Consider the following 13,924-nt stretch of genomic DNA (forward strand, 5'->3'; position numbering starts at 1 on the left):
AAAGTTTCAGGTAACTAGACATGTTAGTTTATCAAGAAATTAGATACCAAAACAGGAATCTGTGAAGTATGGTAGCAGACACACCAATACTTGTTCAGCTTCCTGTTTTCGTTTGCCCCGTGTATCTTTATACTGTAAAGTATGTATAAATTAAAGAAACCATTTAAGTCCCCATATCTCTCCCTCTCTCTCTCCCTTTCCCCCCACTTGTTTTTTCTTGCACCCTTTCCCCTATCTTAAAAAAGAAAAAAAAAAGCTTTCTATGTCCCTTCCCACAGTATCTGTAGTGTAGTGGTGAAGTGCCAGGAGCATTTGGCAGTCACGATTCTTATGAAAAGCTTCTCTTTGTGAAAAATGGTGTGGTATGTGCATGTTAAAAGAAGAATTTTCATTATTTCCAGTGACTCTACAGCCTTTTGAATTTGATCCGAATGAGAAGAATAAACACAAGTTCATGGTACAGACACTGATTGCTCCAGAGGAAGAATTCAATTTGGATTCAGTGGTATGTACAGAAATAACTTGTAAATTTTAAAACATTGATACTACTCTGTAGTAGAGCAGAGGTCATATGGATGATCAAGTTGGTATGCAATTTTTTTTTCTCCCCACAGAGGAAATGGTAATCTGTCATACTAACAATCCAAAGAACAAATGTAATTTTAAGACATTATCATGCAGCCATAAAAGGCTGCGACATAAGGCTGACTTTGGTTTTGTTGTACAATAAAATCTCATTAAGCAGCATTTTCAATAGTCTGTGGGTTAAGTGCACATTGAGTGGCAACACATCTTAAATGGTTGGAAATTTTTGATTCCACAGTTGCTACGTATGTAAGGTGTAACGTTAATATGCGTGCATAAATAGGGATTTAAAATACACTGAAACTCCTATTTTACGTTTTCATGTGGTCCAGACTTAGAAAAATGCAAAATTGAAGAAAATAAAGAATCAAGTAAAATGTTAAAGCCCCCAATAATGCTCTCCAATACATTGTGTAAAATCTGTATAAGTGAGAAAATGAACTGTACAATACCATGTTTATTTAATAATTCCTGATATTGAATTTCATCAGTTCTTAAACAATCACAGATGTGTAACAGCAAGTAAAAATGTCAAAAAATTGAAATTTGTGTCTGGGTACATGGTAATAGAGCTGTTTTCGGACGTGCTAAGATCACAAGTTAAATGTCAAACAAGGAAAAAGCAAAAATTGATGAACATGGTTAATTAAACCGAAAACTGTGAAGCACAGTGAAAAGCTTCGGTATCCAACATGTGGGAGTTTGTTTTCCTTTTGTAACTAACAGCAGTGCAGCACACTCTGGTGACGTGAGTGCAGTGACCTCTAGCGATCCATCCTGGAACATTGCTCAAGTGTGTGAGACTCCTACCAGATAGGACTAACAGAAGAGATATTATAAGTATTACTTTAGGGATATACTACAACCCTCTACTCAAACAGAGATTGTTAGGTTAAGATTAGAATAATTACTGCACGCACAGAGACTTTCAAACAATCCTTCTTTGCACACTCCATACCTGAATGGAACAGGAAGAAACTCTAATAGCCTCACAGTGGTGTGCAGGTTGTAAATGAGGATGTAGATGTAGAGTGGTTGAAGTTGAGCATTCTGCAGTATTGCCACCGTGTGCACCACTTCTAACTCCTCGCTTGCTGTAGTGTAAACACAGCTAATTCCATCAAGGCACACACACACACACACACACACACACACACACACACACACACACACAAGTTTTCCTTCACTTGTAGTACTTATTTATACCAATTAATATGAAATAAAGTTAAGCCTACTGTGATTTCAGTGTTTCTCTGCCCCAACAGTCTGTTAAATTTATAACAATCTGTCTGCCATCACAGTGCATTTAACACCATTGAGGACTGCAACAATGACGAACAAACGATCACACAACTGTTCACTGAACATGGCCTGTTAATTGTGGTGCCGCTCATAATAAATTGAGTAGCCTACGTTGGCTGCCATCAGTAGAGGCACAATACGTTCCAGATTCTGTCGACAGGCTCCTGGCAGAACTACTGTAAGTAAACTTAATGCATGGTAGTGAGGGCTGTATGAGGTATAACTGTATAAATTAAACGTAAGTGGATGCTGCGGTCACTTCATTTTCTATATACCAATAACATCAGCCGTACTTTGGAGCAAGCTACCAAATAAGCTTGCTTTTTATCACTCTATATACTAGAAGCCACTCCATTAGTGTCGAATCACTATGCTATGCAGCTATTGGCTGCAGGTGGGAAACAAAAATCAGAGTTTTTACTCAGACAGTTGTCACTGTGTTTCACAGTTTCTAGTTTATTTCACCATGTAGGCTATTTTTTGCTATTTTTGAGCTGAAAATAAAATGAAAGAACCTTCAAAACTGTGTGTTTTAAGGTATCTGTGGCAGTAGTGTGCTGAGAAATGGCTCACTTACCTTGCACATCATTAGCAAAAGTGATTGTGTAGTCTTCTCAATTACATACCCTACAATATTACTAGTGGCAAAACTCACTTTTTTTCTTAATAGGTCTGTTGTGTGATATGGATTTCAGATTTGGTCATGTCATCTGACATTTTAAGTTATGGTAAGATTGATACTTAGGAGGAGAAGCTTTTCAACCCTCGTATATTTCAGCAGAGGTTCATATAATAAGTATAAAAGCATCACAGAAATGTTTACCAAGCTCTAGTGGCCAGTGCTACAAGAGGGAGAGTGTGCATCATGATGTGGTTTGTTGTCCGGTCGGGGTTTGTACCTTCATAGAAGAGTCAAACCTTACACTACTTCCATCTACAAGTAGTCATGGAAAGACCTGGAAGGCAAGGTTATTGAAATCGGACCTCTCATGGAGGCTTACCAACAGTCATTCTTCCCATACATTATTTGCGAGAGGAGGAAAAAGGAGGTGTACAAAGTATCCTTCTCCACATATCATAGGGTGGCTTGCTGAATATAGGTGTAGTTGCAGAGGGACAGCATGTTTTACGCAGGAGAAAAGTGCAGTAAATGGAAATGCTTTACATGAGCTCTAATGGAAGCTTTTGTGGGACTGGAGTCAGAAGTGTTATACCAGGAATAGCATTGTAGATGGAAGTGCCTTAATGGGACTTTGCCGCCTTATTAAAATGTTAGTACAGAGAAGCATGCTGAAACACAGCAGGATAAATAATTTGATCTACATCACTACTTGGATCATTTAAGCCAGTGAACTTCAGACTTGAGGAAATACAGAATTCCTTGATGTTGAAATGTCATTGGTTGCTGACTGCTGATTGTTAATAAGCAATCATTTGCCTGTGTAAATGTGGCAGTAGTCATTCATAGCCCTTGCCCTTGACACTGACAGTTGTGTGATTTGATTCACAAGACTATTACAATTAGATGTCTTATGCTAAGAGCCCCATCTGCAAGAACCAGCAATTCGGGCTACTGCAAGTTGGTTGAAATATTGCAGTGCTTATTTTTTATGTAGTTGACTATGGTTGAGGAAGCCCACATGAATTTAATCAGAGATACTGCCAGTCACACAATTTGTGAAATTTTACTTATGTACAAGACTTACCAGGAAAGCACAGTATATATCGGGCAATAATTCTCATTGTCAAGTTAAATTTTATTTTTACGCCAGGAAAATTTTGAGTACCCTGTTACGTAGAAACTCTGTACCCAACCATATATTATTTAGCAAGTGTCTCATTTGAATCACTAAATGTGATAAAAATAAATGTGAACCACACAATAGGTGTTATTTCCTGAGATGTCATGTGCAAGATAAATTACTCAAATAAAAATGTTGACAACAGTATGTTTTGATAAGAAAACAGAAACCCACATTGTGCTGTTCTGGACTTTCCTAACGGTTTTGTAATAGGTGGAATGAAAACGTGAGAAAGTGAGCTTCATAAAATTTTGAGAAAATATTTTAGTACCATCTGCTTTAGTCATAACTGTTTAATAGACTCGGTTACACATATAGCAAGGTATAGAAAATAGTTTTTAGTCGTTGAAATGAATAGGTACAACAAAAATTTTTGCTTCATTTTGCAGTTGCATAAGAGTAGAAATTTAAAATGGTTTTCTTGGAAGTTTAATTCACTATTTACAGGAGAAATATAATGAACTAGATCATTTTGCTTTTGTGCTTTAGTTAATTTTTTTCTTGAATTTTTGAGATTCTAAGTGATTCAGAGGTCCCCACTTGACTTACCCAGATTTTGTTCCGTTTTGTGCAAGTTTATTAAACACCCAAAGAAAGATACACAATTTCTAGACTGCATAGTATAATACTTAGTGTGTGGGAGCTTCCTGAGGAAAAGATGAGAAGATGATGGACCAACAATTCAAAAAGATTGGCCATGTTTGAAGTGGTGTAATTTAGTGAATAATTGTGGTAAAGTTGCGAATCTTGGCGAGATTGTCGACCAATTTCCATTATAAACATTCTGTAACTGTTGATCACTATTTTTATGCAAAGAGGTACTCAGTTTTCACCAAATTTTGTCATGACAGACTTTCTCCCAAATTTGCGTGGCTTAACATGGTTTAGGTAACTCTCCTTGGTAACCTGATAGTCTAGTAGCTTGTTTATAGAACCTCCTGGTTTTATCACTTTTGGTCGCAGTATTTTTGTGATAGATTGCGGGGAAATTGCTGGAAAAAAATTTACTGTAAAATAAGTAACTTTTAAATCCATGTACATAAGCAACATTGCTTTTTTTCCTGTGAAAGGCTCAAAGTAACCCCAGTTTTTTTGTGCAGATCAATATTTCAGATGATGATGATGTGATGATGATGATGATGAAGTCCCATACTCCTTGACAGAGCGTAGGGGAACAATGCAGGAGACCCGCACCGCCGTGTGAATCATAAAAAAAAATAACACAATGAAATAAAATCCTGTGTTGGTCCACATTGTTTTTTGCCATTAATAGTTAATAAAAAACTGGAATCCACATCAGAGGGGCCACACCTGATAACCAGACAGGTCCAGCCACAAGTGAGAGACCTGTTTCGGCCTCCCAAGGCTGCTTGTGGGCCGCTATATAGAGCGTCCTAAGTACGCTTATACTTCAAAGGAGAGGTTCTCAGCTGTGGAATCAACTTTTTGAAACCATCTATATGTTATTGTAGGTTAAGGTCCCAGGCATCATGCCTTGGAATTATTTACTATGGTGGACCCTCGTTTGTGAATAATAACCGAAAAAAGTTTTGGAATTTCGCACGATGGTCTACAGGTTTAAAAAGAAACTTCTCAAGGATTGTTTGCTTAGCTTGATGGTTATAGTACAAGGCAGACATGGAAGAGGAAGTGGTTCTAATCTCATCAGGTGCTGCGAATTTTTTATTTTTAAATCTTTATTGAAATTATTTTAATTATTACTTTTGTTTAATTACTTTGCTTAACTGTAACTTTTTAATTTCTATTCCTTAGTCACATAATTTTAATCAATGTATTAACTTTTTAAATTGTTCTAATTTTTCTTCCTATAATTCTTTTTCCACTGAATCTTTTTGTACATTTGTAAATTTTATTAGATAATTATTTTTATTTATCTATCATAATATTTAAACATTTGATAATACCAGTCTATCAGTTAAAAAAAGTGAAAAATGAAATAATCTATGTGTCTATGGTGTAAAAAATGTAATTTTCTTCTGAAGATGTAAATTTTTTTGGATGGCAATCGTCACACAAACGTTGAATTACAAAACCTAAATTCTTATTGAACTATGGTTAAAGTAATGCAGATGAAGATATAATGAAAGAAATGATTGCAAGTAAACTGAAATTAAAGTAAAATAAGGAATAAAAATAACGAATGCGATAGTGTGGTCAAAAATTAGAATGACGAATTGGACAAAATTAAATCAGTGTTAATACATTGAAATTGTTAATCACGTGCACAAAGATTCCAAGTAGAACAGATTTGTAGGAATAAAAAAAATGAGAGAAAATTGAAAAAGTTTATATAGTGGTACAATGATGTGACGGAGGAATAAAAATAAAAGAAATTAAATTTAAACCAATTAATTGAATAAAAATAATTATCGAAGTAATTTCAATAAAGATTTAAAAATAGGAAATTTTGAAGTGCCTGATGAGATTCAAACCCACATCCTCTTGTATATGAGACTTATATTATAGCCATTACACTATGCAAGCAGTCCATACAACAATTTTTTAAAAAAAGAAAAAAAGCATTAGACCATCATGTGAATTAATTTTTTTAAATTTTTTTTTACTTGCAAACAGGGTAAATTGTCACAGGGTGTAATACATGGGACCTCAACCTACATCGCATTACATATGATTTCAAAAAGTTGTACATATGGTTTCAAAAAGTTGATCCCACCACTGGGAACCTTTCCTTGTTAGTAGAGGTACCCAATTCTCATGTCTGGGTTCCTTTATAGTTATCACGCTGAAATAATGTCATTCATGGGAAGTGATGAGACAAAAATCACTTGTGCAGTATTGTTAAAGTTTTTGTCAATTTTTGTAATGGCTGTCTGGGAAAATGAACTGCTGAAACATTGATACTGTAAAATGCACACCAGATTTTTGATATTGTACTCAGTGGAGACCTTGTATGTATCTTTTTGAACTGACCACTGAAACAGTCCCAGTTTACCAGCATGCATGAAGTTTCAATGTATTGTATTCTTTAAATAAGGTTTGCAAACATACCCAATGCACTAGCTATTGTCATACATGAATGCAACCTGCTGGCCATGTAATTGTGCCAAGACCACAGGTTCTGTGGGTTCGGTTGGTTCCATATTTCGGCAATAAATTGCAAGTGCCACAATACCATTTTCATTTGAATGTAGTTCAGACACATTTTAAGAAATGCTGATTTTCTGTATTCCAGCAACTTTCTTCATAATAAGCTCGGAGCGATTCAATTTTGGCCTTCTCAACAATAATGAAATAATCTCTTAAAATATTGATCAGACCTTGTTGTAAATACTGAGTGGAACTTTTTTAAACAGTTCATTGAAAATGATAGCACAAGATTTCTGAAATTCTTGAATTCTTTTTCCTGAGGATCATCTCTGAAGTAAGATATTCTGTGGAATTGTTTCTTTTTGTGTCAGTAAGTCCACACTGCACAAAATTGACAATGGGACGCACAGTAGTTTACTCTTTTTCCCTTTGAAGATCTTGAATGGGGTTCTGAACAAATAATACAAAATAGATTAGTTTAGTCACATAACTCGGCATAAGGGGGTTAGGATGTCAAATGGGTCGACTTGGAGCAGGAGAGGCACCACAGGACATTTCAATTGCCACTGTCTATACTTCTACAAGAAAATTCATATAACTTTGTCAGCATGAGTAGGAAGGATTCCGGATTCACACTCGTACCAGTGGAAGTTCAAAAACCTAACAAAATAAAATTTCTTACGTGTGAAGTTTCATCAATTTTTCACTTACTATTGGCTGCATTTGTTGCTGTGGGTACACTTTTCTTATAAGTAAGAGAGATATTTCGATGCATTTTGCACAGCATACAAACTGTACTTACAGGTATATGCAACTCTAGAATTTATTTAATTTATGAAAAAATGAATGAGATGTTAATTTTAAACTTCATGTTAAAAACCAATCAAATTTTATTGTTAATTATCTCAATTTTTTTACCACAGTTTCTAATAGATTTGAAAAATTGTATAGTTTTACATTAAGGAGAGAGTGTGTTTGATAAGCATACAGTGTGTGAAAGTAATATTCTGATATTTATTTTGGATGTCACATGTACCTAAGTACAGAAATCATGTTGTGTGGAAAATGGCCGTTGAAGTTTCTGCCTGTATTTGGCATTCTTTTAGAACTGTCCAGCACCATAAGCAGGTTCTTTTTCACTTTCTAAGTCAATTTTCTTCCTTTTCACATTCTTATGATGCACTCTTCTTGATTTTTATCATCTCCAAAAATTATTTACCTACTTTCACTACACGCTCTCTGTCGCATACAAAGCTTTGATGCAGTTCACTCCAGGCTTAATTCCAAAGTCCTACTTTGTACACCATCATTAAAACATGAAAGTACACCAAAAACACAAATAGCAAGTGCATATCTTCTCACAAGAATGATACTTGGTAATCTTTCCCAGGTGTATTGGTTAAAACTTTCATTTGGGTTTTGGGATGAAGACATTTCTTCAATAAGTTTTCATTTGCAAGGTCCCTGATTACAGGTTTGATGGCTTTCATTACAGCAGTTGGTAGAGAATTCCTGTGATGTTCTTCACCACCAGCAATTGACCTTTGGTACCCACACCATGATTCACTTCCTTGCTTGCTTCATATTTTTCAAATCCCCTGTGTTGCTTCTTACTGCGAAGCCATAACATATCTGTAGCTTGTCTCCCATTTATTCCCTTCCAACATATCTGTAGCTTGTCTCCCATTTATTCCCTTCCCAGCAGATAATTTTTTTCCTGACAAATATTGTCTCAGCCTTCTCGGTCGATGCACGTTGATAGCAGCAGAGGAAGTATATAAATTGTCCTTTGTTTCACGTATGACGATCTCAGGTTCAAACATAAATCATTCAAATTCTACAGAGCGAAATACACTTACGTATGACAGAAGAATGCTGTGCAAAGGGGTGTGGTGCTGCATCTTGGTACACTTAAGGCCAAGTAATGTGCCTTATACTCTCTCAAATATATATGTTTTATACATCAAACTATTCAGCAAGATGGGTGCTACACAAAATAGGCAAATGTTTGAAAAGTTGAATTTTTCTAAATTTTTTACATCCTATCGCCTTAAAGTTTTATTTTGCGTTTCTATGGACACTGCATTTGATCTTTTGAAACTGTGATCAATAGCTAGGTCAGATATTTTTGACACCATCTCTCAAATTCCACTGCAGTGTCAAAAATACTAAGTATGGCATATAACTTCTGGCTAATTCCATGCCCGCTGGTGTAGCCTCCCTACCTGAGCATCTACAACTTTGTTGAAATTTATGTATTGAGACACTTCCCAAATAGATTTATACAAATTTTTAGCTCCTCATATGCAGTACTAGTTGTCGATGGTCCAAATGGGCTAAACATTCCGAATTTTGTCATTTTTGACAAAAGCTTACATATTTGTTAATACAGTTAACAATCATCAGGATTGAAGGTTGAATAATATGGGAATCTGTTAAAAGCAGTTTTGTGAGGAGACAGATGTGTAAAAAAAATACTGTAGGTGGAAGTTACTGACAGATGCAACAGATGTCGGCTGCTGACTGAATTGATCATAGAAAGTCTGTCAGAAACCATGTACCTAATGCAGTTAGCAAAATTAAGATGATGCCTTTCAGTACAGCCAGTGGGCACAAAATAGACATTACTCGTAGTTTTTGTAACCCAAAAAGTTCCTTCTTCGGAGTACAAAGTAGGAAACGTCATTGTCTTGTCTTGCGTCCTCACTTTCCCACTCTCTAAAACACCACAAAGCACTCATTTCTGTTCTTAGGAAGGAACTTAAGCTCTCAATCTTAGGGGTGCAGTCTTTTTGTTTGTGTGTGTGAATAAAAACTACTAAAAGTTGTGCATCCAGGAGGTAGAGTGGTCACTTCATCTTTGGCTCGTTTCCCAAGTTTATTGTTGGAACAGGTAAAATATAGAGGAATATCACTACAAAGTTTATTGAAGCAGGTTGAAAAGAAAGTTATTCAGTGGTGTAGAAAGTGTTACTGCTATTTTTGCTTAATATGTATCACTGAAGCCATGAGTTTCAGTGGCAATAGGAAATTCACTCCTAACCATGCCAGATTGAAATAAATACTATCATACTCATAACGAAAGTCTTTGAGTGGGCATTACATGTAGTATCAGTTTTGAAGTGTTCTATATATTGAGGTGACAGGTCATGGGATACCTCCTAATATGGTGAAGTTCGTTTTGTCTGGCATAGTGCAGCAACTCAATGTGGCATGTTCTCAATGAATCTTTGGAAGTCCCCAGCCAAAGTATTGAGCCATGCTGCCTCTATAGGCATCCTTAATTCTGAAAGTGTCCTGGGTACAGGATTTTGCATGCGAACTGATCTCTTAATTACGTCCCATAAATGGTTGACGGCATTAGTGTCGGATGATCTGCATGGCCAAATTATTTGCTCGAATTGTCCAGAATGTTCTTCAAATCAGTCACGAATTTGTGGCCTGGTGACGAGCCACATTGTCTTCCATAAAAATTCTGTCATTGTGTGACAATATGAAGCCCGCATACACAGCTTCACACCATTATGGAGCCACAATCAGCTTGCACACACATTGAGAACTTGGGTCCATGGCTTCATGGAGTCTGTGTCGCACTCTAAACCCATAAGAACGGAAATTGGGAGTCTTCTGACAACACTTTGGTTTTCCAGTCATCTGTGGTCCAACTAATATGGTCACGAGCCCACAAGAGGCATTGCGGATGCTGTCAGCAAGGGCACTTGGGTCAGTTGCCTGCTGCCATAGCCCATTAACACCAAATTCTCCCACACTGTCTTAATGGATATGTTTGTTGTACACCTCACATTGATTTCTGTGGTTATTTCACACAGTGATGCTTGTCTGTTAGCACTGACAAATTAGTCAAACAATGCTGCTCTTGATCACTAAGTGAAGGCTGTTGGCCGCCACTTTGTCCATAGTGCTCAAAATTTGTTGTTCTTGGCACTCTCTTGGCATGTGGATCCCATGTGTGTAGCTCCATTCTGCATTCAAAGTCTGTTGTCTCCCATTGTGTGGCCATAACCATGTTGGAAAACTTTTTGCATGACTCACCTGAGTGCAAATGACAGCTCCATCAATGCACTCCCCTTGCATACCTCATGTACGCGACACTACTGCCATCTGTATATCACTATGCCATGTCTTGTCATCTCAGTGATGTAAATGACGGGTAAAACACTTGCTTCAAAGTCGTTTGAACTGTTAACAAACTGTCAAAGAATATACCCAGTGAGGAGCAGCACGTCTAGCCCTGCCCAATTAGAAAAAAATCCTTCATAAACTGACCTTGCATCCTGCTCTTCCAGAGAGATTTATCAATTTAGTTTGTAGAAGTGTACCCAGAGCCATTTGTTGTGAAATCTCAAAAATTTCACCATTCACTCTAAAACTAACGAGTTGTGCCTCCCAGCTCAATTTTTGGGGTTATCTATAGGATATTTTAAAATTCATTATTCCACTGGAATCTGACTGACTTTCAACAAATAATTTGAGTAATTGATAGTGCTAAAGTAATTATGTTTTGAAATCTATTCTTATACTTTTGCAGTGGAAAGATGCCAACCCAGATTCACTTATGGATTCGAAGCTGAAGTGTGTATTTGAGATACCTGTAGATCCAGCAACAGCTTCAAGAGAGAATAACGTCGATGCGTCACCAGCCATCCATGAAGAGAAATCAAAGAGGATTGGTGACGGAGCAAAATCTTCTCCTAAGGTAAAAAAAAAAAAACCTGTGTGTGCACGCATTCAATTGTCACAATAGACATTGTATAATCTTGCCTTTTTTTTAGCCTAATGCTGCTGTAGATGGAGAACTTATGAAAGCGGCAGCTGAAGTGAAACGTTTGAGGGAGGAAGAAAGTAACTTAAGACAAGAAAACCTCCAACTGAAGGTAATGTGGTTGTTGTATTAACATATTAGGGAAGGTTAACATTAATAAATGTTTCATGCCTCATGTTTTTTCTCTTTCTTTCAGGAGGAAATCTTGAGACTTCGTCGTGCAATTTCTAATGTTGATCTTTCACCACAGATGGCCTCCTCTACTACTGCAATGGCACCTGCACCACTTCCTTTTATGTATTTAGCAGCTGCTATTGCCATGGGACTTATGGGAATAATTCTGGGGAAGTTTTTGCTTTGAAGGACTGAACAAAATGGCAGCACCTACCAACTGCAGTACTGTGAGTCAGCCTGTTGTTTGCAGCTTCCTTACCCTCTTTCTCTCCAGCTCAGAATCAGAAATTGTCTTTTGTGTGTGCCACATTCGATTGTAAAAACTTATTTAAAGCCATTTTCTCATGTCAGTTTCTTTGTGTCCCAACTTATGTGATTATTGGAGAGAGGAAGAAGGGTTTAAGGAAAATTTGTTTTTATTCTATGGTGCCACATTTTGGTGGTGTGCAATTTCCTGCGCTAACTTGAGTAGGCGACTCACATTGAATGGCTTACCAATGATTGTACATAACATGTTGTATATGGATAATTTAGATTGAAATCAATTGAGTTGTAGCACTGTTCAAAGCCAAATTAGAAGAAATAAATGAAGAAAGCTGCACCTTTTGATTTTAGGTATCTTGTTAAAACAGTTTGGCTGTGTGAGTTGTGGTAGACTCATTTAGCTGGATAATTACCTGAAGCTATTTGACAACTTGGAATGCTATAGTTGGTAACTGTTACATTTATGTTGCTGAAGAAATTGCATCACCCAGCGAATTATCAGCATTTTTTTATGATGGATTTTTGGTAAAGTCCCCATATATATATTGACGGTTTCCCAGAAACTTTAAAACTTCTTGATTTTATTAACTTTTGTATTGTGCATGAATTAATTTGCGTCCTTGTAATTTTGCTGGAAAGAGTTACGTTGGTGATTGATTGATTGGTCTTCTATACATATATGTAGCTTTTAATGGTCTTATCATACTTAAATACGCTGAATATCCACTAGCCGAAACGAGTCATATAGGTGCATACAGGTGCATTTATGGCATTGTTATTATTAATATGACAAAGTTTTTCAGGAATTTTATGAATTCCACTTTTCGGTCTACCTGAGTGAAGGGTGTGAGGGGAAGGGGTGTGCGTGTGTATATATACCTGATCTTTTGAGTCCTGATTGAACTGACGTTAACTCATTGTGGTAGTTCCTTTGACTTTTATGAGTAGTAAAATGCTGAGACACTTCTTTATGCATTGCCTTAATTCATAAGGAAATAGTTGTTCCGTCAAGAGATTCAGCATGTACTGTTGGAAAAACAGTTCTCTATAAAATCACTATCAAAATGGCTCTTAGGAGGTTGTTGCAAATTATTTTTAATTGTGCTTAAAGTGGTCAGATCTGTGGTTTCTTTAAATGTATACCACAGTTTCTCCAGTGAAGACCATGGTGCTGTTATGATGAACGGACTGTTATCACAGCCTTTGCTCTCTACGCCTGAACTTCACTTCCTGTTTTATTTGTACAGATTGATTGTATGCTTGTTTGTTTTTAATAATTTAATGACAGGAATAACTTATAGTTGTAGACCGAATTGTATTAATTAAATAAATATTAAATTAGGATAACCTATCATTATTTTCCTGCAATGATCCTAAGATAGATCCAGCAAAGGTAGTGGGTTCATTATGTAACCTGAAGTGGAAAAAAAAGTTTAAAGGCAGTCTGTCACAGTAAAATGAGTTCTATGCACAGAAATTGTATTCATTGCTCTTTTGTGCCTTAAATTTGTGAATATGAGCAAGATCGGTAAAGACAGCATCATGTGTTGATATGTTAATTCTGTTCCAATACCCAGAAATGTCTAAAGAAATTTTGCTGCATTGTTTTGTGTAAGAACAATCAGCATTTTACTTGTTGCTATTCCTGTGTCGAACATGAAATCAAACAACACAAATCCCAAGATTTTGGCCACATTGTTCAGCTATACACATTTCGTCCATAAAATAAAATTTGCTCATGTTCAATATTTTTTATATTTATAAAAATTCTGTACATTTAATTTCTTGGCTTTTCCCATAATAAATTAGACTTATTACAAAGAAAATGTTGCTGAACTACAAGTGATTGCATCGTATATAAATGTGTTGTTGACTGGTTTGTACTGACCCGTGATAAATTTAATGGTCTCATGTGCTATGCACCCACCTGAAAAAAAAATGTAAA

At 36.3% G+C, this 13,924-nt stretch overlaps 2 protein-coding genes across 2 annotated transcripts in view; one reads left to right on the forward strand and one right to left on the reverse strand.

Moving 5' to 3' along the window:
- The window catches only part of LOC124712059 (vesicle-associated membrane protein-associated protein B), a 28,581-nt gene extending 15,258 nt beyond the window's left edge, over positions 1 to 13,323 (forward strand). Inside the window, exons 3-6 of the mRNA XM_047242356.1 lie at positions 402 to 505; positions 11,308 to 11,475; positions 11,552 to 11,653; positions 11,738 to 13,323. Of these exons, the coding sequence (XP_047098312.1) occupies positions 402 to 505; positions 11,308 to 11,475; positions 11,552 to 11,653; positions 11,738 to 11,902 (539 nt within the window). The 3' untranslated portion in view covers positions 11,903 to 13,323. The remainder of the gene's footprint in view (positions 1 to 401; positions 506 to 11,307; positions 11,476 to 11,551; positions 11,654 to 11,737) is intronic.
- A 392-nt stretch (positions 13,324 to 13,715) lies between these two features.
- The window catches only part of LOC124712018 (NEDD8-activating enzyme E1 regulatory subunit), a 43,221-nt gene continuing 43,012 nt past the window's right edge, over positions 13,716 to 13,924 (reverse strand). The window contains exon 10 of the mRNA XM_047242312.1: positions 13,716 to 13,906. Within this exon, the coding sequence (XP_047098268.1) occupies positions 13,794 to 13,906 (113 nt within the window). The 3' untranslated portion in view covers positions 13,716 to 13,793. The remainder of the gene's footprint in view (positions 13,907 to 13,924) is intronic.

Source organism: Schistocerca piceifrons, chromosome 1, assembly GCF_021461385.2.
Source record: "Schistocerca piceifrons isolate TAMUIC-IGC-003096 chromosome 1, iqSchPice1.1, whole genome shotgun sequence".
Lineage (NCBI taxonomy): Eukaryota > Metazoa > Arthropoda > Insecta > Orthoptera > Acrididae > Schistocerca > Schistocerca piceifrons.